The sequence below is a fragment of the Microtus pennsylvanicus genome, chromosome 10, assembly GCF_037038515.1.
Source record: "Microtus pennsylvanicus isolate mMicPen1 chromosome 10, mMicPen1.hap1, whole genome shotgun sequence".
Lineage (NCBI taxonomy): Eukaryota > Metazoa > Chordata > Mammalia > Rodentia > Cricetidae > Microtus > Microtus pennsylvanicus.
The window spans coordinates 66,205,571-66,232,311 of NC_134588.1; the positions used below are offsets into that span (position 1 = coordinate 66,205,571).

Sequence of the window (26,741 nt, forward strand, 5' to 3'; positions counted from 1 at the left end):
AACTAATTATCCAACTTGTCAATCATGGGAAGCATTCCCACCTGTTGCAGGCAGCATAGGGAGAGTAATAGATGAGATTTAATCTAACAAATATTCTATGATTCTTTGTATAAGCTTTTGGATAAGCAATTTGATACATATTTGGACTCAGGGCAACATATCAAAATATAGGTATGTATGTTATAGTCTCTTTCTAGTGCCTCGAACTTCCCTGGTCTCAGAATTTAAAAAAACCAGACTCAAATAAAGATATTAAAATTTTATTTTATTCTATTTTAATCTCTGAAAATACAATTATTAAAATTAGGGACTTGCAATATGGCTCAATGAGTAAATGTACTTACTGCCAAACTTGGCAACCTGAGTTCAATCCCCAAGACTCAAATAATGGAAAGAAAAAACAAACTTGAAAGTCATCCTCTACCCACACACATATGCCCCCCATACACACACACACTAAATACATTGATGAAAAAATTAACTAAGTCTCAACTAATTTAATATTTTTTTGTTGAGAGACATTTATATCAAAATTTGATGAGCTGATAAGATTAAACCACTTGTGTGATTCACTTCAAAAATATTTATAGGAAAGGAAAAGAAAAAAAGAAAGCACTTAAAAGTAAAATCAGATTTGAAAGTAAAACTCAATGTCCAACAAAAGAGGGAGTATATTCACATGAAATCTTCAGTCAGGTAAAACATTTATTTTCATATAAATAAAGGACATAGGTTCCCCCCCCCCCAATTCATCAAGCTACAATAGCCTTTCAGACAAATTTCTACTCTATCATTAGATCATAAATAAACAAAAAAGCAGTAAAATTGCAATCCCTGTGTTTTTATTGTTTGAGGAAAATTTTCAAGTAGGTGAATATGACAAAAAATACTGTTTAAAAAAAACTTTCCAGGTACACAGAGCCTTGAATGTTTTTATAAAACAGAACTGCATATTACAAAAGCCTGTGAAAGGCAGAAGACAATGCTCACCAACTCTTCAATATCAGCTAGGGGTTCTCAGCTACCCGCCCGGGGCGAACTAATGATAAAGCTGGCACAGGGCTGTACGCGAGAAAAAACTCCAAGAAACAATCAAAGGCTACTTTCCCAGAGAACCTGGGTTCAATTTCCAGCATCCACATGGCAGTTTACAACTGTCTGTAACTCCAGTTCCAGGGGATCTGATGCCCGCACACAGACACACATGTGGGCAAAACACCTATCGATGCTCATAAAATTAAAATAAATACTTTTAAAAAAAGGAAAAAATGCCTACTTAAAGAAAATCCCATATCAAGCATTCATAGACTAATAGATATGTATCAGATGGCAATGAGAAATCAAGGACCCAGGACTGGAAAATGTTTATAGACAATAGACAGCTAGAAGGCTATCAGAACAAGACAGACAGGTCATGTGAGCTTTACATGAAGGGATTTGGGAAGTGAGACGCATACATATTCAACAAGTATACAATACATAAATGATTCACTTAAAATTGTCATATATGCATTAAATGTAAAAGCCCTAATACTTTCTCCAATCAGTTTTAGAACAGGTAAGATTTTTAATTCCATTTCCCAGGAACGAGAAGGGCATATACAAACTGTCACTGGACAACTCTGGAGTTAAATATGATTCTGGGAGCCAGAAGATATCATCTCAGTCAAGCATGTCCACAACACAGGTCCCAGGTGTGCTACTGATTTCTCCATTGCAGCATTTTGTCTGATTGAACCTAGATACATGCTTGATTCACCAGTAAGAGCTTCTGAAAAGGTATGTACGTATAAACTTCTTTTATATGGTCAAAATCCATCAGGAGACAATTTAAAGCGTTTTTGTATATATTTTGAGTGTAAAATATCTTCAGTAAAGTAAAACAGACCAAGTAGGAGTACAAAACAGGTGAAATAATTCTAAGGATTCTATTTCAAATGGAATAAAAACAGATACTTGAACCCATTTTAACAAATTTGTGAAAGAAGAAAAATCAACCCCATTTAAGTCATGATTTCTTTATTTTCTAAACATTGTCTAACTATGATAAATTCAAAGGATATCTAAAAAGATCTCTACAGTATATGACAGAATTCATTGTCAGTATTTTAGAGTATTGGAAACATTCAAGGATTCTTCCCATTTTTTTTCATAAATTTCTTACTTTGCCATTTCATCGAGTCTTCCTTGATCTCACTCCTATTCTCTGCTCATTAGACCTGCCTTCTCTAATAATCCTGTGTACTACTGTCAAGCCTCTGTCTGAAATTCCCTAGCACTGGAAATACAATCTACAAGGTTGGTAGAAAGTAAAAGAAAAAATTCTTTTCAATGGGCACACACACATGCTTCTCTGCAAATTTTTCCCTTCCCCTAGAAAATCCAATATGACCACTGAACCTCTCAATGCCTGGAACATTCCACCTCAGAGACATGCTTCTAAAGCCAACTCAGTTTTCCAAAATGCTGTCCAGACTAATCAGCTCAACACGCTCTCTCATCTATGACCAGCCATGCCATCCATCCACGTGATTCTCATAGTTATAATATCCTCTGTGTAAACCATGGTTCCATAGAACAGCTTCCTCTGTCGTGAGTTCTTATCATGATCTACTGTTTCGCCACAGACCCAAAAGTCACAAGATCCTATGCTGACTGATTCAGCATTGCAACTGCCAAAAGTGACTCCAAAAGCCATGCTGTGACCATGAGGAAAAGCAAGGAATTTCCAATGTCCTTGTAGCCCCTGAATAATACCAGCAACTGCTCAAATGTTTTACTTCTTTCATTAGAAAAATAAATCTTAGTTCATGGGAAAATTCTACCAAACAAGCTGATACTTATTTGCAACGAGTGTGAACACAAGTCAGTAATTTCTCCAAGTATCAATTCCTTCAGCTATAAGTGTGACTTCACCACCCATACTTGTTTAAGATTGGGTGGAACTAGCCGGGTAGTGGTGACAGCGCACACCTGTAATCCCAGCACTTGGGAGGCAGAGGCAGGCAGATCTCTGTGAGTTCGAGGCCAGCCTGGTGTACAAGAGCGAGTTCCAGGACAGGCTCCAAAACTACAGAGAAACCCTGTCTCTAACAAAAACAACAACAACAACAAAAACGAAAACAAGCAACAAAAAAAAGATAAAAAAGATTAGGTGGAATTTATGCCAAATGCCCAGTATAGAAGGAGTAATAACAAATATTAGTCATTTTATGTTGCCAGCTGCCATCCTCTGGCATTGAGTATACATTGAGGGCTCAGCCAGTCAGTAGATTCTTTTTTTTTTTTTTTTGTGGTTTTTCGAGACAGGGTTTCTCTGCGGTTTTGGAGCCTGTCCTGGAACTAGCTCTTGTAGACCAGGCTGGTCTCGAACTCACAGAGATCCACCTGCCTCTGCCCTCCTGAGTGCTGGGATTAAAGGCGTGCGCCACCACCGCCCAGCCAGTCAGTAGATTCTTAAAGGCATATTATAATGCATTACATACACCTTTACAGAATGTACCACTTAAAAGGTAATACTCCTGGAGCCGGGGAGATGGCTTGGTGGCTAAGGTGCTTGCTGCACTTCCAGAAGATGCAAGATCGGTTCCCAGTACCCACTCACAACCACCTATCACTCCAGCTCTAGGGGATCTGATGCCCTCTTGGGGCCGCCATATATACATACACTTTTCTTTTCAAAAAGGCAATCCCTATACAGCGAGACTAAGACAATAATTGCAGTAAACTGGTGCAGGAATCAGCACTAGGGAACATTACGTGCTCTACACATGTCCAGAGTACCCCGCGATGGGCCAGCTGCTATTTAGAAGACCACAAAGATTTGCAGGGTAAAGCCGGAGTGTTGCGCTCCACAAACCAATCGCGCCTAAACACAGAAGCTGTATAGGAATCGATGCCCTCTGGGCAGTTGCCAGAGGTTTGTCCTCACCAACTAGCTGTCTCGTGGAAAGGACCACCCATGTGCTTTGCCATACTAGAGGAGCTATCATAAGAAAAGCACTTCTCTAGGTTGCTGTAAATGGCCACAGTATATCTACCTATCTTTAAGTTGCTGTGATATATTCTTGGTTTCTATTTCCCTAAAAATTGCACATTTCCCAAACTATCCCTTAGTTTAACAGTAAGGCAGACAATGACTTGTAATGTAAGGCATTGAACAACAACAAAAAAAAATTGTATGTAGGCTTCTCCTAGTTGTGTTGCTATGCAAACTTAACCAAGGCATGACGGTACATAAAGTTTGTCATAAGCAACATGAAAACATTTGAATAGGCTCTCTGTTCATGCAGTCCAAAACACATCCAAGAAAAAATTATTTATAAGTCCTACAAAACAAACAAGAAAGTAATGTAATCAAGTAAACAAGTAAAGGCTCTACTCTATTCATAGGTGAGCCTAGAACACCGGGTCATTCAAGGGGAAGGGTGTGAAGTTTATCAGCTAAACAGATCTGTCAAGTAAAGGCGCGGTGCTTTGAAGTCAGATGAAATGCAGCAAGCAAAAGAATTACAAATCCATTCAGTGTGAATCAAAGACAAAAAATGTTTGTTGTTGGCGCTGGAGAGATGGCTCAGGAGTTATGAGCGCTGGCTGATCTTTCAGAGGACCAGAATTGCCATCACAACATCCAGACAGATCTCCAGGAATATCTGAAGCAGTCTTCTGGCCTCTAAGGACACCTAGACATACTATGGCATACCATGCCAACACCACACACACACACACACACACACACACACACACACACACACACACACACACACACACACACACACACACACACACACACACACACACACATTACACACTATGGGAGCATCCCAGGGCTCCTAGGAAACCACCCGGACTCCCTGACGACTGTTTAACACGGGCCGATCCCACTTTTTTCAAAAAGCTCGAGCTACCAGCTGCTCTCCCTCCAGGCCCCTGAGGCCCCCTCGGGCTACTTTGCACCGAGCCAGAGCCGCTGACGTCACAGCGGAAAGGGCGGGACGCTGGCCGCCTGGCCACGCCCAGATCCTGCGCAGGCGTGGTTCGCGGCGCCTTCCCGGAAGAGCTTGGCGGTGGGCGCGGGTTGGCCGCGGCCCGTGGGTCGTGGGGCCGGCGGGCAGAGGTGGAGGATACTATTCAGGGGAGAGCCAGGTGATGAGGCAGGGTCTCAGGCGTTTCCCCGGGGAGACAGGCGCTAGCTGGGCCTGCAGTCGGGCGCCTCGCTTCCAAAGGCCGAGTTTTCCCGTGTGCGGTCCCACTCAGGCTGCCCCGCGGCATCCGACCCGAGGCGCTTCAGTGATTGAGTGTTTAATTTCAGAAAGTTTAGGAAAGCCGCCTTCAGGGAACGTCTTAGTTTCCTCCCTCAGGTGGGGCACCTTTAGCTTTTTGTGCTTTTCTATGCAAGGTCGTGAGCCGAGATAACGCTGCACCTGGTGTAAAGTGTGCCTTAGAAAAAGAGTTTCTAAACTCTCCAAATGAGAGTTCCTCCCTCCCAGGCTACAGTGAGAGGACTGCACTGAGATTTGTCTGAGTTACACATGGAAAACACTTCCCTTGTTTGGAAGAGCGATGGTACACCTGGGCAGTCTGCCAGGGAAGGAAAGACCATGGATTTCCAGTTGGTTCATACTTGCCTTTCTCACCGTCTCTGTGCACATGCCCAAGGGATGGTGATATTCCTGTTTTGAATTTTTTATATATAGTTTTTTTTTCTTTCTGCCTGTTGAAATGTACACAAGTCTTATACCATCTCTTGTTTGTTTCAGTTCAAGGTTAGAGTTTGGGTGGAGGTAGAAAATACGAAGTGTGTTGAGTTTACCTGATCCATGGTATTTGGGGTCTAATCTGGCAAATGCAAAGAACAAAGCAAAAAAAAGAAATCATTAATACAAATGGGTTTGCGTGCATTCTTTCCCATTGTACACGAAACGGCCAGTTTTCTCTTCTGAGAGAATCGATGGGTTGTCGCAGCACTAGAGTGACCAAATTGTAGAGCTGAACATAGGGGAAAAATAACTGTTTTTATTATTTAGCAGAAAGCTTATAGCCCAGCTATGATTAAAGATGACTTCCTTGTTCACTCAAGAAATCCACCTTTCTAAGAGGCATGAAGAAATGTAAGTTTTTGAAAAAGATACTCTAAATATGGAGCGTGTGCTGGTTTTATTAGTGAAACATGCACAGGAAGACTTAGACATATTAAAGTGTCATTTTCTGACATGAGGCTTTATTGGAGATAATTTCATTGTCTCTTAAGACTAAGGCACAATTATGTTTTATACATCTATATATCTAATTACTTTTAAAAAACTAATATCAAAATTCACCCATTCTGTGCTTCACAATAGAACGTTTTTGGTGGCAGGGGCTCTTGAGAAAGGGTCTCATGTGGCCCAGACTGGTCTTAAAACTGATCATTCTGTGTCTCCTGAGTGCTTGGAATAAGGGTACTTACCACCATACATGAATCTTTTTTTCTTTTAAATTAAAAAAAATTTAAAGTTTATTACTTGAGATTCTCTCTCTCTCTCTCTCTCTGTGGTGTATAATTATACATGTGTGAATACACGGGGCCCAGAAGAGGGTGAGAGGGTATCAGAGCCCTGGAGCTAAGAGCTACAGGCAAGTGTTTACTGCTTGATGTGGGTGCTGAGAACTAAACGCAAGTCCTCTAGAAAAGCAAGAGGCATCTCTCCAGCTCCAAGCTTGGCTTTCAGTAGACTTGAGGCCTCTTATCTTGGGCTGGCATTATATTCATGGAGCATGACTTGTACAGCCACAGCCCCTGCATTCTCTCTAATGTTCTGATGTCATAGTCTAATCATTTTTCACTTGGTCCAGCATATTTTGTATAGCTAGCCATGATCTTATATTTAATCTTCTTTGACTATCTGTGAGCTTTCAGATTTTTCTGTTGTCTAATTACCAAGTCCTGTCCTTTGCTGTTCTAATACGCTATTCTCATAAGAACAAAAATAAAATAAATGTTCATCAACCTCGGTTTCTAGTTCTACATTCAAGATAGCCCCATGAAACTGTTCTTTGACAACTTTCATGACTTACTATTTTTCTGTATACCACTTATGTATTTTTAATCATTGTACATGATTTCTTATCATTTAGAGGACCCAAAAACTTATAAAATGAACAAGAAACTTTTCAAGTGTATTATATATAATGAAGTAGTTAAACAGTTTACTCATAACTTTCCATCTTTCTTCAAGCATTGAGCATGCAGGCATTCATACATACTGCCTCTCACTCATATATCAAACCATCATCTTTCTCTTGGAAAAAGAGATAAAAAATATTTTTATTGCTTCTTCAAACATATGGAAGTTTAGCACAATTCTAAATGTGTAACATGAGATTCAGGGGTACTGAAGTGTTAAGCAGAAGGTTTCCTATAGCAAGTTATAGCAATGTATATGTGTGGGGAGGTATATATAACTATGTGTACAAGGAGCTATGTATTACAGTTTGCATTTTCAACAAAAATTACATGTCTTCAACACTCTAAAATACTTTCAAAAGACCGCAGAGGCGAAAAAAGAAAGGCATGTACTTATGACATATAAGAAGTATATGTTAATGAAAATAAAAATAATTTTATCCAGATTGACTTAAGGCATAGTAAACTATCTACTCTTTTTATTGTCCCGTTGGTTATTAAAATAATCAGCTTTCAATCATGGTCATAGTTGAGGTGAGATACAATTAAGAAAGAAGTGGTGTATACTGATCAAGCAATAAAATGTTTGCTTTTCAATTTTTTCCTCTATATAATCTCCATTTCTTTTTCAGAGTATCACGAAGATTAAAGTTACTTCAGAAAATGAGGACTAATTTTGGTGATCAGAACACAGGCAGGTCATGTCTCCTCCAAGCCACTGAGACTGCTCTAAAGAGGAACGTCAGACTTCTTGCAGGTAATTTCCATGACGGGTATAGATGTCTTCCCTTTCCTGAGGTATTTACAATGCATCTTATGATTTAGATTCACATCATTTCTTTGTTTTTAGTAACAAGCAGACTTAATGAGCCGATGTCTTTTTCAAGCCTGTGTTAGTTGGGCAAATAGCATATGGATTCTTGCTTTTTAAAAATGAAAAAAATCGAAGTTTACATAAGCTAAATATTTTCTGTCAACCAAAAAATCAATGACGACAGGAAGAATATTAAGGTCACCTTTGTGCAAGAAGAAGCAGAAAGTGTATCCTTACATTTTCCATATTCTTCCACTTCAAGGAAGGACCCCAAAGACCTTAAGCTGTGATGTGTTTAGATCCAACTCAAATACTAAACAGCATGGAAACGTGAACCGCTTGATTTTGCCCAACTAATTCCACAGAATTCTTTGTGTGAGAGCTCACTTCGCAGACTCTTTGGGATAGTTATGGAGTAGGTGGTCAAAGTGGATGATTGTGCAGGGCCTCACCATTTGGCCAATGTGCCCATTTGGAATAAAATCATATGTGTAACATTTTTGGCTGCTTGCTATACTGTGCTTCCAGAATTGTGTGGCTTCATCCATAATTAAAACCCTAGAGTTTGCTTCCATTCAAGCTTCCAAGAGATCCTATGACTAAAACATTTGGTAGTAAGACTATATTATTTAAGTTATAAAGCAGTGTTTTCAGCTTTTTATTGTTAAATATTTTCATCGATAGGCATGATACAGCTATCTTCTATCCTCACTACAGGATAAAGGGAGAGGAAAATTCAGTTATCTTCTCAGCTTCTGGCAGTTTGATCCACAGTAATTTAAGTCACAGCCATAGTGCTACCAAAGCATTCTATATTGCCATATGTCTTACTTGCCCAATGGTGTTAACAATATTTATTTTTAAATGGAAATATATAGGGTATTCTGGAAATTGCTGTGAAAAGTTAGAGAAACTAAATTGGAAGACTTGATTGCTACTACCTGTAGCAAGTGATGTGATATTTGGTTTTCAAGTATTTTCCTTTTAATGAGCAAGCATCTGATGAGTGCCTAGAGCTAAAGTAGAGATGACAAAGTCAGGATAAACCAGGGTTTGTTCAGGAAGGCTACAGATTAGATGCTGGCCAAACTGTGTGAGCTCCTCGTGGAGAAGACGGGCCCTTTCTGTGATCGCATACTCAGCTACACTGGATAGACCGGAGACTGTGAAGAGAAAGAGTAAAAAGGTGCTTGGGAGCCTCTTTAGCACGGAGGTTTCCCTGCATTTCCAAAGATACTTTGCATGAATTTATGATTTGGTATAATTTCTATGTTCTGAATATTAGACCTAATTAAGAGACAGAACTGATGTAAAAATGTTCATAGAGACTTCTGAGATGAAGCCAAACCTCGTCTGTGTTAACTAGTTAAGATGCTCCACTGGATTCTTAAATAAAAGCAGTCAAGAACAGAAAGATGAACGGCTCTGTTGACGTTAGCGGGATTATGATCTAAGAAGCTTAAAAATTCACAGGAGACAAAGTTGGGCATGTCAGAGACTGTACTGGTTTGAATAGACAATGTCCCCCAGAGGCTCATGTATTTGACCACTTGGTCGCCAGTTAGTGGTGCTCTTTGGGGAAAATTATGGGACCTTTAGGAGCTGCAACTGGAGGAAGTCTGTCACTGGGGATGGACTTTAAAAGTTGACAACCTCACTTGCAGTTTACACCTTGTGCTTCCTGTGTGCAGTTGCTATGTAATCTCTAAGCTCCCTACGCTGCCATGCCTCCCCTCTGTGGTGGACTCTTACTCCTCCGGAACCGTGAGCCAGAATAAATGCTTCCTTAGCTGTTTCTGTCACAGTGTTTCGTTTCAGCAACAGGAACAGTAATTGATACAGGAACCAGAGAACATAAGGCTCAGTATATAACTGTGATGTAGTCCTAGAAATATCTAAGTTCAAGAAGAACACAGATTTACAGAAGAAATAAATGTGCTGGCAAGATGGCTCTGCAGGCAAAGGCACTCGCCACTAAGCCTAATGACCTCGTTGGATGCCTAGGACCCACATGATAGGAGAGACCTGGTTAATATGCTGCACATGTGCGCATGCACACACACACACACACACACACATTTAAGAAAGATTGATCTTCTACTTAGATGTTTCAAGATAGGGAAATAAGATGGAGAGAAGGCTCAATGGTTAGGGGCACAAGCTGCTCTTCTAGAGGACCAGGTTCGATCCTCAGTACCCACGTGGTGGCTCACAACCATTGTGACTCCAGTTTCATGGAATACCTGATCCGACACCTCTTGTGACCCCAGTGAGTTCTTGCACACAGAGTCAGGCACTCAGTCACACACATGTACACCTAAAAGTTAATATTTAAATAAATAAACTATTCTTGACACTAATAGAGGTAAGGAGATAAGCTGAAAAAATAGTCATCAACCCAGTTCCCTTATTTTTTTAATATTTATGTAAAACTCAGTTTTATATAAAGTTCAGTTTCCATTTTATAAAGTTCTACAGATTGGATGTGTTAAGTTAATTCTGAGTTGATTTTCAAATCATGGGTCCATGGGTATAATCCATCACAAGTGGATAAGGAAGGGAATGCACTGGTTTTCATAACTGAAAGGAATGAGTTTAGTTGCTGGATTTTCCCCTGGCCGTCATAGTGAAGAGAAACTAAAGGACAACATGCCCGTCTCCGTTTTTTAAGCAGTTGCTGCATCCCAGCCATGGTGACTGCTGCTAGACATGCTTTGTGTCCTGCCTTTGTTTTATACGCTTTAATCACATATGCATTTTTAAATCCTGTGTTGCTTTCATGGTTTAAAATTCCAAAGCAGTATTAATGGTATTCATATAGGAATCCGTGTATAAAAGTAAGATAAATAGAATTTGATTACTGTGGAATATCCTGTTGAGAGATTTTCTCAGGGGAGACGGAGTGCTTGAGAATAAACCCAGGCCATCGTGGATGTTAAACACACACTATCCGAGAACTGCTTCCCACTTCCCAAGAGAGCTCGTGTGTGTATAGGGGGTGAGGGCTGGGAGAGAGGGGATAAAATCCAGGCTCTTTTACACGTGCTAGCAAGCCTTCCACTGCTGAGCTATAGCCCCAGCCCTCACTTTCCTTTTTATTTATATATTGGGTGGGGTGCCACATATTTTTAAGACAATCAGAGAATAACTTGTGGGAGAATTTCTCTGTCCTCTCTGTGGACCCTGGGTTTGACTCAGGCTGTCAGACTCAGCCACAAGTGCTTGTACCCATTGAGTCATCCACTGACCTACTTCTCATTTTGAAATAGAGTCTAAGTTTCCTAGACTGCTCTTAAACTTACTCTATTGCCTAGATAAGCACTGAATGTGCAAAAAGTAATCCTCCTGCCTCAGTCCCCTGTGTAGCTGGGATTACAGTCCTGTGCCACCAGGCCCAGCTTATGGGAAAGACATTAAATATCATGTATATTACATTAGATTCTCATTGAAAGGTTAAACATTCCTTTTAACATTAAATGTTTTTCTGAGGTTTAAAAATTAGATAAAAGTGAGCTTGGCCTGCCCTCCCTCTCCCATTCGACCTTTCCATGGTACCCAAGGCGTGGTAAACCATAGTGTAACTACTTCCAGTGTCTTGTCAGGACCAGGGTAGGTTACCTCTAGGGCAGGCACCTTGGCGGTACCCAAAGCTTACAGACGGCTCTACCAAAAGCATACTATCACAAGCATGATCCCTCCTACTACGCGTTATTTCATCTTCCTTTGGTCTTCTGACTGGTGTAATGAACATTAACAAGGGATCAGCCTCTTCTGAATAAGCATGAAAATGCACGAATTCAGATTTACATTTGCAATACAATTCTAAGCTATTTGGGAATTCTTCCCTGCTACTCATGATCGTATAAAGATATTACACTAAAATGTGATATTCAAGAGAAAATTTAAGAAGACCCCGTTCTCACTGGGGAAACGCTTGTTTACTTACAGTCACTTATCACAAAGTTACTTACATATGTATTTTGATCCCTACAAAATTTGCAATGAATTTGATAAAATTTCTGTCAAGTCATTTGGGAGAAATAAACTATCATAAACAGGCAATATGAAAACAGAAGTGGGGCCAAGAAGAGAACACAGGGAAGAGATGAAGAAAGACATGTATGTGCCATGTATGTGTGGAAATGGCCTAACAAAGCCGTTGTTTTTTGTGCTAACTTTAAAACCATTTTTCAAAAAGCAGTATCAAATGCTGGAGAATTTTTTAAAGGAGGCATAAAGAAACAACTAATCCATGAAATATTTGACATCTCAGTAAATAAACTGCATGTGAAGAAAGACAGCTCTGAGTCAAACTTCAGTCAGTAAATGTCACAAAAGATTGTGGACTTGCAAAATGCAGACGGAGTAACTTTTCCTGACGAGTATTCAAGAGAATGTCAGCCTTAAAAACAAGCATGATTGGTGTGCGTTTGGAGGAGAGGGAGGGTTTTGTTTGTGTAAATACTTCTGTGTTATAAAATACACTTCCTCCTCCCCTCCCAGAAAACCCACCCTTCCACAGAAAGACCATCCTGTGCTTACAGAAGTTGTCCAGGCCCTGAAGAACAGCGTAGGATAGGAAAACATTACAATCAGGAATAGAACGAGAGCCTCTACTGCCATCATGGGGCAGCTGCAATTAAGTAGGAACTTCAGCAGACTGTCACCTGGATGGCTGATGACAAGTACCTTTGATGAAGACCGGAGAAACAGCTGAGCTTGGAGTGCACCAGGCCCTGGGCATGGTCCCCAGTACCATAAAAATCAAAGATGAGAGTTGTTATTTTTTTAGTACTTGTAAAATATCACAAACATTTGCTTTCAAAAGATTTTTTTTTCACCAACCTTCAACACTTGGTATGCATTGTATGCTTAAGTCCATCATAACAACCAGCGCAGTTTAAGCTCTGGTAGGTTAGAGTAGCGACTAGAGTGCTAAGAGTGGAAATCTAGAACCCCCATCATATTTGAGTTTGATACTTGAGGCAAGATCACGTCAGCATTCCTGATCACTGGCTGGACGTATAGCTCATGGCTATAATATCAGCCCTCAGAGGCACCAGCACAGAATTGCTTCAAATTCTAAGCCAGTCTCACCAATGAAGCAAGTTTAGGCTAGCTAGGATAACACAGCAATACTCTATCTTAGAAAGAAAAAAAAATCAGATTTATGTTTCAGTTATTTTATTCTTTCTCATTTGACTTGTGGTTTTTGTTGGGTTAAAAAGAATCTGCTGCCCGTCAGTTACCTAATTACAGATAGTTAATGTAGGAAACAGGATACTGAATATGTGATCGCTTTTATGGATTTAGATGTTCTTGTTTTATAGAGCTGAGAATTAAATCTAAGTCCTTGTACATGTTAGGCAATTGCTGAGCCCCATTTCCTGCCCTGTATTGTTATTTCTTTTCAAAAAGATTGGTTATGTGCTGTGCACGTGAATGCAGGTGCTTGTTGAGGCCAGAAGGGGGCATCTTCACCCTGGAGCTGGATTTATAGGCACTTGTGAGGTACCTGATTTAGGTGCTTGGAACCAAAGCACCAAGCCATCTCTCCAGCCCCTGCACTTTGTTTTAAAAACAGGCCAGTTTCCCACCATTCCTCCAGGGTGACTTGTGAGATGTTGCTTTGCTTTTAATTTTCTGAGATTTGAAATATTTCAGTTCTTTGTCTTTTTATACTCATATTATGCCATTCTTACCAAATGGAAACTTCTCCAAGTTAGCCCTGAATGCCTTCGCCAATATAGTAACAGTCTTCTATAGTTTCCTTTCTTCTTGACCTGGAGGGTTCTTGCAGCCTTTTTGTATTTGCCATCCAGACTTGGAGTTGGTCATTACTTCAAGGAGCTTTGGCTCCTTTTGGCAGGAAATATATTCCGAGCGCTCAATCTGGGCACTGGGGCTATTTATTGCAGCCTCTTTGATTTTCCTTTTTAAGATAAGATACAACAAGAGTTCCTATCAGTAATTCCAATTCAGTCAAAGGATTGCAAGGTTTTTAAGTTAAAACCATTGGTTCTGTGCCCTATCTTTTCCCCCTTATCTCAAAACCTCAGACCGGAACTAAGTGTGACATCTTGGTGCCTGTAATCCCAGTACTTGGGAGGCTGGAACAGGACTGCTGTGAGTCTGAGGCAAACCTGAGCCACAGAATGAGACTTTGTTTAAAAAACCCAAATGCTTAGTCCCCAGGAGCTCCCCAGCACCAGCACACCTGTGTGTGCAATAGTCTCCCTGTTCTGGGGGGGAGGGGCCTCCAAGACTTCCCAGCAGCCATCTGAAGCCACGGATAATGCCAAACCCAGTGTACACTGTTCTCCCTAATATTTGCACACTTGTAATGAGGCTGAAGTTCTAAGTAAGGCACAGAAAAGTTCCATGTGACATAGTATACACCTCTGGCCATGTATACAGCTGTCAGGAGGCCTCGTATAGAAATTTCGGGATATAACTTGTTGCAGAATGTGCTAATCAAATTGTGGCATTTTTGTTCCATTTGGTTTAATTCAGTCTGGCAAAGGGAAGTCATCCTTCATCCTGTTTACTGAACTGGTTTCGAATCTAAGGTATATGAGGATAAATTTCAAGTAGTTGTTTAACCAACACATCAATCTTAGGACAGTTACAAAATAAAACAAAATATTCTCTTGGCACGTGTCAAAGCAAGTACTTGGTGAGCACTTGAATGAATAAATCAGTAATAAGACCATGACACCGGGCATCAAGTGGAGACAATGAACATCATCCTGAAAGAACAGTCTAGGGAGCTTTGTGTTCCTGCAAGCAAGGCATCAGGTAGCGTTACTGTGGAGGGTAACAGGGGCACCTGGCCTTTGAGACCCCAGCGCCACTCAGCCCACTCAGCAAGGGGCTTTACCCAGTAGAGAAGTGAGTGGCGTGGTAGAGGGCCTAGCCCTCCTCTGCAGTAGTGGTTGAAACTGTGTAATGCAGGCACAAGGGAAGACAGAGTAAACAAGGGGAATAAGTTGTCACACATGTTAAGAAAGCCCACACCAAGGCAGCCAAAGAGAAGCATGAGAAGTCAGCAGAGCACCTAGGAGCCTCAAATCATGGGGCTGAGGCAGCATGCAGTGATGTGGGGTGGGGTGAACACTACAGGATCTGCCTCTGTAGATAGCTGCTCTTCTGTTTGCAGATCTACTTCTCTGCAAGAGACATTCAGTGTCCCTGCTTTCTGTCTTCAGGAAAAACCTCAATAATATCAAAGCTGAGTGTCACACAGACCTGTACTGACCGGAACAGTGCAGAACTGGAAGAATGATTATTTTCTGTTTTATTTACTAATACAACTTTCACAAACCTTGTAAAATCTCAGTGAACATCCGCGAGGAGTCGGTCTTCTGTGCTGTCATGGCGGCAGCGTGTGTCTCTGGCATGTGTCTTAGCTGTAAGCTTCTGGTAAGGGATAGACATGCTGACATCAGCTTTTGTAGCCCTAAATTGTGTATTTTTCCTTCAAATCACCTTCCCCTAGACAGCAGGTGCATTAATGGTTGTGCAACTTTGGGGAGTCCCTTTAGGGAATTTCCTGTTTTTCTTTTTACATTTCACACCCATTCCTTGCTCCCGCCGCTACCATCTGCTATCCTTTTTCTCCTGTTCAGCATTGGCTTCTTCACACCCCACTCCCACGCCCTCTTCCATTTCTCTCCGTCTGTCCAACAGCCCTCTACTTAGATTGCTCTGATGCGTGTACATGGATCTGGAGAACTTTTTGCTAGCAAGCAATTCACTCAGCTCAAAGGAGACACAGAGTGTGCCAAGCCTTGCACCCAGACCTCTGTGAACTTAGAATAGTAAGTGTGCTCTAGACAGCAGCGGTGCTGGTTTGAAGAGCAGTAACTAGACTCAAATGTTTCTATAACAACATGCAGAACCCTACATTTCTTTGCATGTGTTTAAGGTGTGTAAGGAAGAAAAATTATACCAGGTTAAGCTTAATTGCCCTGTTGTCTTTACAACCATAGAAGAAAATATTCTCATCTTGAAATTAAAGCTACAAATAAGTGTAGTTCTTGAATGCTATTCTCTGAATGATGTACTGCCTAGCAGTTACACATCCATTGGTGAATGCCATGCACAAAGCAATGTACTGCCTAGCAGTGACACTTCCATTGGTGAATGCCATCCTCAAAGCAATGTACTGCCTGGCAATGACACTTCCATCGGTGAATGCCATCCTCAAAGCAATGTACTGCCTGGCAATGACACTTCCATCGGTGAATGCCATCCTCAAAGCAATGTACTGCCTGGCAATGACACTTCCATCGGTGAATGCCATCCTCAAAGCAATGTACTGCCTGGCAGTGACACTTCCATTGGTGAATGCCATCCTCAAAGCAATGTACTGCCTGGCAATGACACTTCCCATTTAAATTAGTGTTAAAATCCAGTCCTAAAGACTAGTAGATGCTCACAGCCTGAGGACTGCACATGGCCAAGGATAACTGTGATGTCTCCCAACACAAGAGTTGGAAACTTTTAAAGCATCATGAGATGAAAGTCAGGTAACTTGAGTATGGAGTTCTCAAACATGACCTTTGTAGGCAATAGTGTTGCTTCAGAATGTCAAAAGGTTAGATGTGTGGTGGCATATTTTAAAAGCCCTATTAGAAAGCAGTAAAGTAACTCAATGATCAGCCTTAGCTATGTGAAATATTTCCATGGCATAGCATTCTAAAACAGAATGTTGATAACATGTTCCATTAATATGCTAGCCTCATCCTCTGCAGAAACTAAACTCTTCACTGCATAGCGTGAGTCCAAGTATCTAGTTTTGTATCTCAGCGCGCCATTATTTTATCCCTTTGCCTGTTTTCAGGTGATCTTAAAACTAATGTAACTCGTGCTCTGATCATTTTTTTGCTGTGCTGATTTTGTCTCAGGGTCTCCTTATGCAGTGGAGATTGGCCTCAAACTCAGCCCTCCTGCCATGGCCCTCCCTCCCACGATCTGGGGTTACGGCATGCTTCACCACACCCAACTCTGAGCATTTTTAAAGGAAGCGTGGTTTTTCCCTCAAAGTAATAACTGGTGTTTACCAGCTACTCAAATGAAAAAGGTAGAACACAAAAGTACCACCAGTGCTCCTGTGCTACATAAGATACCCTGCACTCTCAGTGGAAGTGGGTTAACTGCTCTGTAATCAGGTCTCTTCCTTCTGTGTCCCTCCGTCACTGGATAAACTCACTGTGTATCCAGAGAAGGGCTAAGGTGAAAGATTTGGGGTACAGACACTGGGGGTGCAGGTGCCATTTATATTGTATATTTAACACACTTCAGTTTTAAATGCTGGTGTCTGTTGTAGGACATAGAAGCTGCAGAGAAGTCTTTACAGGCCAGTCTTAAGCCACACCCACAGCCTGCAGTGCGGTCTCTTGAGGTAAGACCCTGAGTTAACTGTAACGGAAGTAACAACTGCATATTTCCTGCAATTGTCAGTAAAATAAGAGGGTCTGGTTAATATTTTTATATCCACAGTACAATGCTTTATATATAGCTGGTAATTAAAGCATATCTTGAAAAAAGTTAATCTGCATCCAGTTGCTGTGTATATGTGAGTACATGCATGTGTGCAGCACATGTCCATATGAAAGTTCACATGCATGGTCACATGTTGTGCATGTGTGCAGCACATGTCCATATGAAAGTTCACATGCATGGTCACATGTTGTGCATGTGTGCAGCACATGTCCATATGAAAGTTCACATGCATGGTCACATGTTGTGCATGTGTGCAGCACATGTCCATATGAAAGTTCACATGCATGGTCACATGTTGTGCATGTGTGCAGCACATGTCCATATGAAAGTTCACATGCATGGTCACATGTTGTGCATGTGTGCAGCACATGTCCATATGAAAGTTCACATGCATGGTCACATGTGCATGTGTGCAGCACATGTCCATATGAAAGTTCACATGCATGGTCACATGTTGTGCATGTGTGCAGCACATGTCCATATGAAAGTTCACATGCATGGTCACATGTTGTGCATGTGTGCAGCACATGTCCATATGAAAGTTCACATGCATGGTCACATGTTGTGCATGTGTGCAGCACATGTCCATATGAAAGTTCACATGCATGGTCACATGTGCATGTGTGCAGCACATGTCCATATGAAAGTTCACATGCATGGTCACATGTTGTGCATGTGTGCAGCACATGTCCATATGAAAGTTCACATGCATGGTCACATGTTGTGCATGTGTGCAGCACATGTCCACATGAAAGTTCACATGCATGGTCACGTGCATGTGTGGAGGTCAGAAGACCACCTTCGAGAGCTGGTGGATTCTGGGATCAAGCTCAGGTCATCAGCCTCAGTGGCAAGTGTACTAATCTGCTAAGCCATCTAGTTCTCTAATGGAATATTTTTTTTAATATTTGAAATAGTTGGCTTCTAGACATAGAGAAGTGTTTGAAACCAACAGGAAACTCCCTCCCTGCTGGCTAGGCTTCATAGTGTCAGAAGGTGCTGTGCAGTCTGCTGGGTGAGAAGAGACATCAATGGTCTTACCTAGTGCTGAACCTCACATGCCGCAATACGAACCTGCCAGGCAAGCTGTGCCTCTGGCTGCGAGGGTGAGACAACTATTTGGTGTAACTATCTACTCTCTGATTGGGTTTGAGACCTGTTCCACAGGATGGGATTCTTGCCTATTACTGAAATCCTAGTCAAAAGTCCTGGACAGTGGAGGTCTTCGGCCCTAGAGTATTGTTGTTTTACTACATAGGCATGCTGTCACATTGCTTCCCGCGTGTTTATGCATGGACCTGTAGAGCTCGGCTGCTGTCAGCCTTGGCCAGTGGGCAGTCGTCAGTGCAGATGCAGAACTGGTCTCAGTGCTGAAAATGAGAGACTCGGTGCTCATCCTGACTGGATGTCAGCATTAGCCAAGGCTCAGGAACATAGGATGGAAATTTTATAAAACATTCTGTCTTCTTGTCACACTGAAGCAGCTGTCCTGTGGAATACACTGGACTCCTGAGGGACAGCGTGCTCAGCCAAGCAGTGCTTGCTGAAATGTAAGGAGACCTTTGCTTAGGCTGTGGCCAAAACCTTCCAGATGCTCATCACCAGTACACCTGGTGGGAGGCTGAGGCAGGAGACTGTTGCGAATCTCCATTGTGATGGGGTTTACAAAGGAGGACTGAAGTGAAAGGAGGCAAATGTCTGTCCCCGTGCTTACCACACAGTGCAGGCGGCTTTATTAGCTGTTTTCAGAAGCAGGCTGGGGAGATGGTTGGCAAAAGGGAGCCACACTCGGTCTATGGATGTTTGTGCTGGGTGGGATTCACTACATACAGAATAGTTTCATTTTCTACTTCTAATGAGCTTCCTCAGATGTCATTTTCCCTTTTGCCCAACTGGGGATAAGAATAGACTCAAAAGTAGAGGCTGAGAATCTGCCCCTCAATTTTCTGTGTCATTTAGGGTAACAAGAAAAAGCAGTGATCAAATGCAGAAACTCTGGCACAGAGTTGTGCACTGGGTATGTCCTCCTTTGTTGAATTCACCAATGCCTTATTTTAGCACATACAGGGCCCTGACAATAGTGGTTAATTCAGCCGTGAATGGCGCAGAAGCCCCCTGTCTCTGGCCTTGGATGGTATTCTGAGCTGCTCTGGCACAGCAGGATAACCTTTATCTTAGGCATGTCAGGCTGTTTCTCAGGCCACATGCACAGATGTATAGATATTTAGAGTCTCTCACACCATCTTCCAACAGCAGAGCCACTGTATGTGTTCCTAGCGCTGTCTGACTCAGCACAGAATCAGCCCCAGAACTGATCATGTTGATCCAATAGAAATTGCCATCCTGTGTGCAAACCTTGGCCTCCGCGGCTGCCGTTCCCAGCTCATCAAAGTTCCTCCACACAGCGTAGCAGCACTACTTGGATTTCTGCAGCCTGTAGACCATAGTCAGACATAAACAGACAGCATCTCTACTTGCAAGTCATATCCACCCAAATGGGTGCACTATGGTAGTTCTTTTCTCAGCTACAAGTCTGAAGAGCTGGAGAGATGGTGCGGCAGGAAAGAGCATTTGCTGCAGAAGCCTGAAGACCTGAGTTTGCACCCCAGCTCCCACCTAAAACTCATGCCTCTCACCCCACAGCTGCGGGAGTGAGATGGAAGAAAATCACCACTGGGGGTTAGCTGGCTGCCAGACCAGGTCCAGGCTCAGAGAGACACTGTGTCAAAGGAACAAGGAGGCAGGGAATGACAGAGGCCTCCCAATATCCTTGTTCCCGTGTGCACGCATGTACATCACATTTGCACACACACAACACAAGTTTAAGGAAAATGAGAATGTGTCATATCAAGTGGTTTTTTTTAAAGATAGGTAGGTATATAACATCCCTCTCACCTGAGGAGCCAGCTTACCAGCTCCTTACATTCAGTTACATTCCTGTTCCTGGGTCCAGGTCACATCGTCTGTTAATTCTAAGGAAGCTGTTTGTGTAAAATCTTCTGTAGTCATTTCCGTATGGACGGTCCAGGCTGCAGAGTCTAGACTAGAAAACAGGACTATTTAATAACAGGTGCCGCAAATGGCAGCACTGTTAATAATCACACAGCTGGCCACAAGAGGGCGTGCAAAATCACAATAACACTGAAAACCTTCCTTCTGCCGAGAAATTTGAAAATTAGCACTAGTAAGTACCCAGTTTCCCCCCTAAAATTAGCACAAAATGTTCTGTAGAGGAAATTTATTCTACATGTATGTGCGTGAGAGTGTACATGTGCGCACACACATACACACTGAAGATAAATATGAAGAGCCGAATTCAACTGCTTGCTATGTTTTCATACTTTAGTTTTTTTGTGTATGTATGTATTTGTGTGTGGTTTTGTTTATTTTTATTTTCCAGACTCGTTACTGGGCATCAGTAGAAGAACATGTCCCCAAATGGGAACAGTTCCTTTTGGGAAGAGCCCCGTACCCGATTGGTGGTGAAAATCAAAATGAGGCAGGAAACACCATTCAAAATGAGGCACAGCAGTAACTTCATGTGTAACTCAGGAAACTAAAACAAAATCAAAACCAACTACGTGACAAAACTACGTAAGTCCTGGCGGGAACCGTAGGAATGAGCGTGCTTTGTTTTGTTTCAGTGCAGCGTCAGTCAGACCCCACCAAAAGTCTCCGGTTGGACTGTCACAGGGCCGTAGATTTGCCAATAAAAGTGTTAAAAACTCACACTAAGACAGAATATTTGTTAAGGATGGTATTAAGTCAGTGTCGTGTGTGTTTAGAGCATTCCATAACATTATACCCTTGTGCGGTTGTCTTCCCTTATTCTCTCTGGGGAAGCAGAAGCAAGGTGCTGACTTGCGTCCTAATAAAAGTCGCCTTGTTTAGCTGCTCTTGTCCAAGACTCGTCAGAAAGTGGATCCTCAGGACTGGGTGCCTCAGACAGACTTCCCTGAGATTGTAATTACAAAGGATTCATTATGTAGGCAGTTTCAGGAAGGCTCGGTATGGTCTTGGAAAAAGACCTCTGAAAGCTGGAAGTGACCACTGAATTCTGACTGGCTTCGGTCGGGACAGCCAACCTTGTAAAAACAAACAACCTCGCCTTCAGTTCTCTTTCTACTTGTCCCTCCCCCCTTCTTTCTGTTAACTTTCTCTCTAAAGCTTAAAAGTCAATAAAGAAATAAACTAAGAAAGCTGTAGGTCACAGCTCCCAGCAGAACAGCTCCGAGGCTCTTGGGTTCACCACTGCTTGCTGAGCACTGGACAAGGAAACAAGGCTTGGTACTGAAAGGTGGAGGCGGCTTCTGGGGAAGTATTGCAGTGAACTGTTCTGAACTGAAAACTTGTGGTTTTGTTGTGGTGTTTAAAAGATTCTTCCTTGTATTTTGTGTTGCCTGTAAGACCAAGTTTCATGCTATAACCCACGCTGGTCTTGAAGTCACAGCAATCCTCCTGCTTCAGCTTCTAAGCACTGGGATTACAGGTCTGAGCCCCCACACCCAGGCCTTTTGTATTTTTAAAAGAAGACACAGGTAAGTTAAAACTCAGACAAGCCCCACGTCAACAAAAAGCCAGTGACGCGTCTGCCGGGCAACACGTCCCTGTTCTCTGCCGTCTTGGAAATGTCCTGTTGAGTGGGTGTTGGTGTGGGTAACAATAACATTGTTTTCATAATATGTGCTGGCAGATTAGCGCACGTCTCGGCAGTGTGAACAGTTGTAATTAAGGAATAAGCAGCACAGGGTGTCAGTCCGCTGACAATTTCATCTATAGTGTCACAATACAAAATGTCACAAAATATTAGAGCTGTTACATAGCTAGAAAAAGTACAAGCTTAGAGCTGAAGGCATCTTTAAGAGAGGAGATGGAGGAGGAGGAAAGAGGAAGGCTGACTTAGCGGCCAGACAATTTTATACGTTCTCAAGACTGTCATGAAAACAAATTGATAATTTTTCTCTTACATTGCAGTTTGGGCTCCAGCCATCCAGTTGATTTAGCAGCAAAATGCAGGTTTCTTAGCAGCTCCAAACTGGTAAACAGATTTAGATGCAGGAAGGAGCAGGTTTTTTTTACCATCCAGTCTCCCAGCATATGCACATAAGAAGGTGAATGAAGCAACGTGAAACTTATTTTTCTTCAGTCAAGTGAAAAAAAAGGCTAAACATTTGTTAGCTAGTAAAATATTGTGTCAAGTAAGTAGGAACATTCCAAAATTAAAACAGTGGTTGATATGTTACCGTCCTCAAATATTTGAGCACACACTTCCTCTGAGATCTGTAAATTTAATCACCAGTAGGTTGAATTAAAATACAAAATGAGTGGCAGCTTCACCCTCTCAGAAGGGCTCTGTTTTGTTTCTCCTACACTGGCTGACTGGCTAGTTTGGTTTGCATGTTTTTTTTTAAGATAATCTAAAAAACCTGAAGAGAAGGTGTTTAAAAGCTGCAGCTGAACCATCTCCCCATTTTGGCTAATATTTCACAAATCCCCACAGACGACTTTATTGCTGGCCCCTGCAGAGCCACCCACCGGACCCCGACTTGGAGACGGTAGCAGATAGCACCACATGGTGTCTGTTTAAAAAAAATCCCACGGGCTCTGGATAGCCCATTCAAGGGCTTTATATTTCTCACAGCAAATTATCCTAACAGGAGTTTCCCAGCATCACTTAATGGGAGGAAGAAAGGGATGCTACAAAGTATCTTTTTCTACAGCTAGGACCTGTGAGAAGGAAAGAGGAGCTGTCTGCTCAAACCTTCCTCCCCCAGAGCAATGGCTTCTAGATTTTTTTTATTATTTTTAGTTATGTGTATGTGGGAGGGGGATGCATGTGTGCAGTTGTCAAGTAGGTCAGAGGCTTTGGACTCCCCTGCCCTAACCCTTGGAGCTGCCCAAAGTAAGTGCTGGGAATCAAACTCTGGTCCTTTGCAAGTACAGCAGGCCCTCTCATCTGCTGAGCCATGACTCAGTCAACCAAATCAGTATCTTAATCAGAATAGAATTCTCTATGAACATAATGCATTTGGTTTTTTGTTGTTGGTTTGTTTGTTTGTATTTTAGGAAAATAGTGTTTGAAGAGAAACTGTTGTTTTGTTTTGTTTTTTAAAGATCAGAGATTCACCCCACCCTCCACCAAAAGCCTTTTTAAGCTTGTTTGAAGCATAAATATTCAAAGCTCAGTTTCTGCTGGAACGTTTCTGGTTATGAAATTGTCAAACTATAAAATGCTAAAATCAGAAGGAACTGTAGTTTTCCTCATACTTAAGAAGTGGGGTTGGAGAGATGGCTCAGCAGTTAGGAGCACTTGTTGCTCTTGCAGAGGACCTGGTTTTGGTTCCCAGCACCCACAGATGGCTCACTAGTCTCCATGATTCCAGGTTCAGAGAATGCAGTGCCCTCTTCTGAGCTTCATAGGCACCAGCCATGAATATGGACATGCACACGCATGTGTGTGGGCAAAACATCCATACACAAAAATAAAACAAATCCGAAAAGAAACTCCTGAATTATAAAGACTAAGGGAACACCTTCTGCTCTGAGGTAGACATCTGGTCCTCTGTAAAGAGCAGTGGATGAGGCAGAGTCCTGTGGGCACAGTCCTGCCTCTGCCACGGGGCAGGGTACTTTAGCTTCTCTGCTTACGGAGAAACTTAACCTGGTTTCCAATCTTGGCCTCTGCCTCATTCTTCTGACCCGTTAGGGTAAATAAATTGAGCATGGGGGCATATTTATGTTTGAATAAAATTTAAACTTCTGTTTCATCACTTCTTGTGTGACTGGAGCTGTGTGTGTATAAAGTTACCAACTTCAGAAGTAAGGACCAGACTTGGAAATCTGTGTGACACACATTCCGATACATAGAACTTAACATAGAAGGCCATGAAGCTGGCTTCTTTACAAAACAGATTTCTTCTCTTTCCTTCCCTGCTATATTAATTTACTCCAAGCCAATTCATATCATTTTGTCTATTTAAAGAAGCCTCTTACTTAAAACCAAACCAAGTTTTCAGCTCACCCTACCAATTTCTCCTACTTTTCAAGAGCAACTGCCCAAATAGTTTTTAAACATTTCCCAGCAATCACCTGTATTGTACTTCTCCTTTCATTGAGGTATTAAGGTAGCTTTCAGAGTTGCAGACGAAATCTCCCCTTCAGAGTACGTACTAGCCAGGTGGCAAGTGCCAACAAGAGTAGAAGAGACTGGGGAAGCAGAAGGGGAGAGATGCTCTTTGAGAAAGCTTCAGGCTGGAATGAGAGGGCTCCCCCTACCCTCTGTGTGGTGTTTGTTTCCCTTATCGTTTAGAAGTTAATTTGTCTACATAGGAAATTTAATTCCTCATTGCTAATAAAGAGTTTCTTGAGACAAACATGGAGACGTGTCAACCTTTGGCAATTCAGAAGAGGATTGATGTGGGGATTTGACAGCTGTCTTTGTGAGCACCCTCTCTAATGGAACTGAGATTATATCCTCACCAAAACCCAAGAAAAGGAAACCAGCTTCCACAAAACCAGAGGCTAAGAATATTTCCGGACGTCATCTAACCATAGAGTTGAGTTTCCTGCTTCCTCTTAAGTTACAGTGATGAGAGGCTCTTGCAATTCTGGAGACTCAGATTCGTCTATCAGACAAAGGCAGAGATGGGGAGTCTGTGCGAGTATTAATAGCAGTAGCTTCACTGCAGTGAGAAGGGTGGTGCTGAGAGAAAACCCCAGAATACGCTTATCTTAGGGAGCGGTGTTGGCGCCCCAGGCTTCTGGGTAGTGATCATTTAACCAGGTTCACCGTGGCTTTCATTGTTTCTCCTTAGTCTTGGTTTCCAATGCAGGAAAAATTTCGATATTTTACACAACACAATTTTACAAAAAATATGGCAAATGGGAAATTAAAAAAAGGATTGCATTTATGTCTTTTGTTTAGCATATCTCTATTTTATCTCATCTCCCAATACCATGTAGTTGTTTTTCATACCTGATTCCAGATACATAAAAAAACATCTACAATGTATTTTGTACTAGACTACTCTATCACTGGCAAACAAAGAAAAGATGCTAAAAGAAGCCAGACCCTGAGCCCTTTGAAATGCTAACTTCATTTATAACAGCCAGATACACATAAGCAAGGTTCATGCCTTTGAGTTAAGTCCAGGCAGTTATTGCCCAAAGAGGTTTCAGTGGATAATGGACCACACCCATGATGGCAGTCCTTTATACAACTCACGTTTACTACTACTCGTTGCCTCATTTGCTCATGGACCGTATTAAACCCATTGTTCATCATGGGATTTGTTCATCATGGCCAAGGGCTGCCCTACACATGTACCATATAGCTTAGAGGGTAGGAGGCTAAACCACGATCCTCCCACAGCTAAATAGTCTAACAGCACCATCACAGAGCATGTGTGGCTGTTTAAGCAATCCTACTTTTGAAAGGCTGGTGTTGGAGATATGCCTGAAAACTCCTTTAAAAGTCTCTTGTCCCAGGTCTGGCACCAATAGCTCCTTGGTGAGTTGAGTTAGAGCCACAGCATCTGGAAGACCTTTCTGCAATGCTGAGGCTACCAAACTCACCTCTGTCCAGTATCCTGGCACCTGCTCATGCATGGAGCATGGATCCTGAACACTGGAAATAAGTCTCATACATTTGACTTTCAAATATTATTTTAGGATTCTTAGTGCAAATTAGGTACCTTTTTAACTTTTTTTTTTTTGCCTTTTGGTTTTTTTTTTTTTTTTTTTTTTTTGAAACAGGGTTTCTCTGTGTAACAGCCCTACCTGCTTAGAACTTACTCAGTAGAGCAAGCTGGCCTCTAACTCACTGCCTGCCTCTGCCTCCTGAGTGCTGGGATTAAACGCATGTGCCACCACCACCCGGCTTCAACTAAATCTTAAGAAACCACTACTAATGAAAAGATGGACATCTGCTACAAGTGTAAGATACATACTGGATTTCAAAAGCTGTATAAGCATGATAATATGCTGGCTAACTTTTTATTGATTGCTTATTGAAATATTTCTAATGGAACAGATTACCAAGATAATTTTACCTTTAAAAAGTTTTTTTTTTATCAAGTATCTACCGGAAAATTCAGGTTTTTCCTGTGACTCATGTATCCTCACTGAACACCATTAAACTAGACATTATCTAAACGCTTTTGCAACTCTGAGTCTATAACTTTGTCATGATTTAACCACTTTATTATGTGATTACAAAGCCAATAATTGATACATTCGGGGGGAGAAACTGGATAA

At 41.8% G+C, this 26,741-nt stretch overlaps 1 protein-coding gene across 1 annotated transcript; it reads left to right on the top strand.

Annotated features, from left to right (window-relative positions):
* Window positions 1-5,014: 5,014 nt before the first annotated feature.
* Window positions 5,015-26,642, top strand: Cep15 (centrosomal protein 15). Its single transcript, XM_075988582.1, has 6 exons — window positions 5,015-5,145; window positions 6,030-6,110; window positions 7,798-7,906; window positions 9,582-9,596; window positions 17,311-17,385; window positions 20,887-26,642. The coding sequence occupies exons 2-6, from the start codon at window positions 6,058-6,060 to the stop codon at window positions 21,019-21,021; spliced, it is 387 nt and encodes a 128-aa protein (XP_075844697.1). The 5' UTR covers window positions 5,015-5,145; window positions 6,030-6,057; the 3' UTR covers window positions 21,022-26,642.
* Window positions 26,643-26,741: the final 99 nt, after the last annotated feature.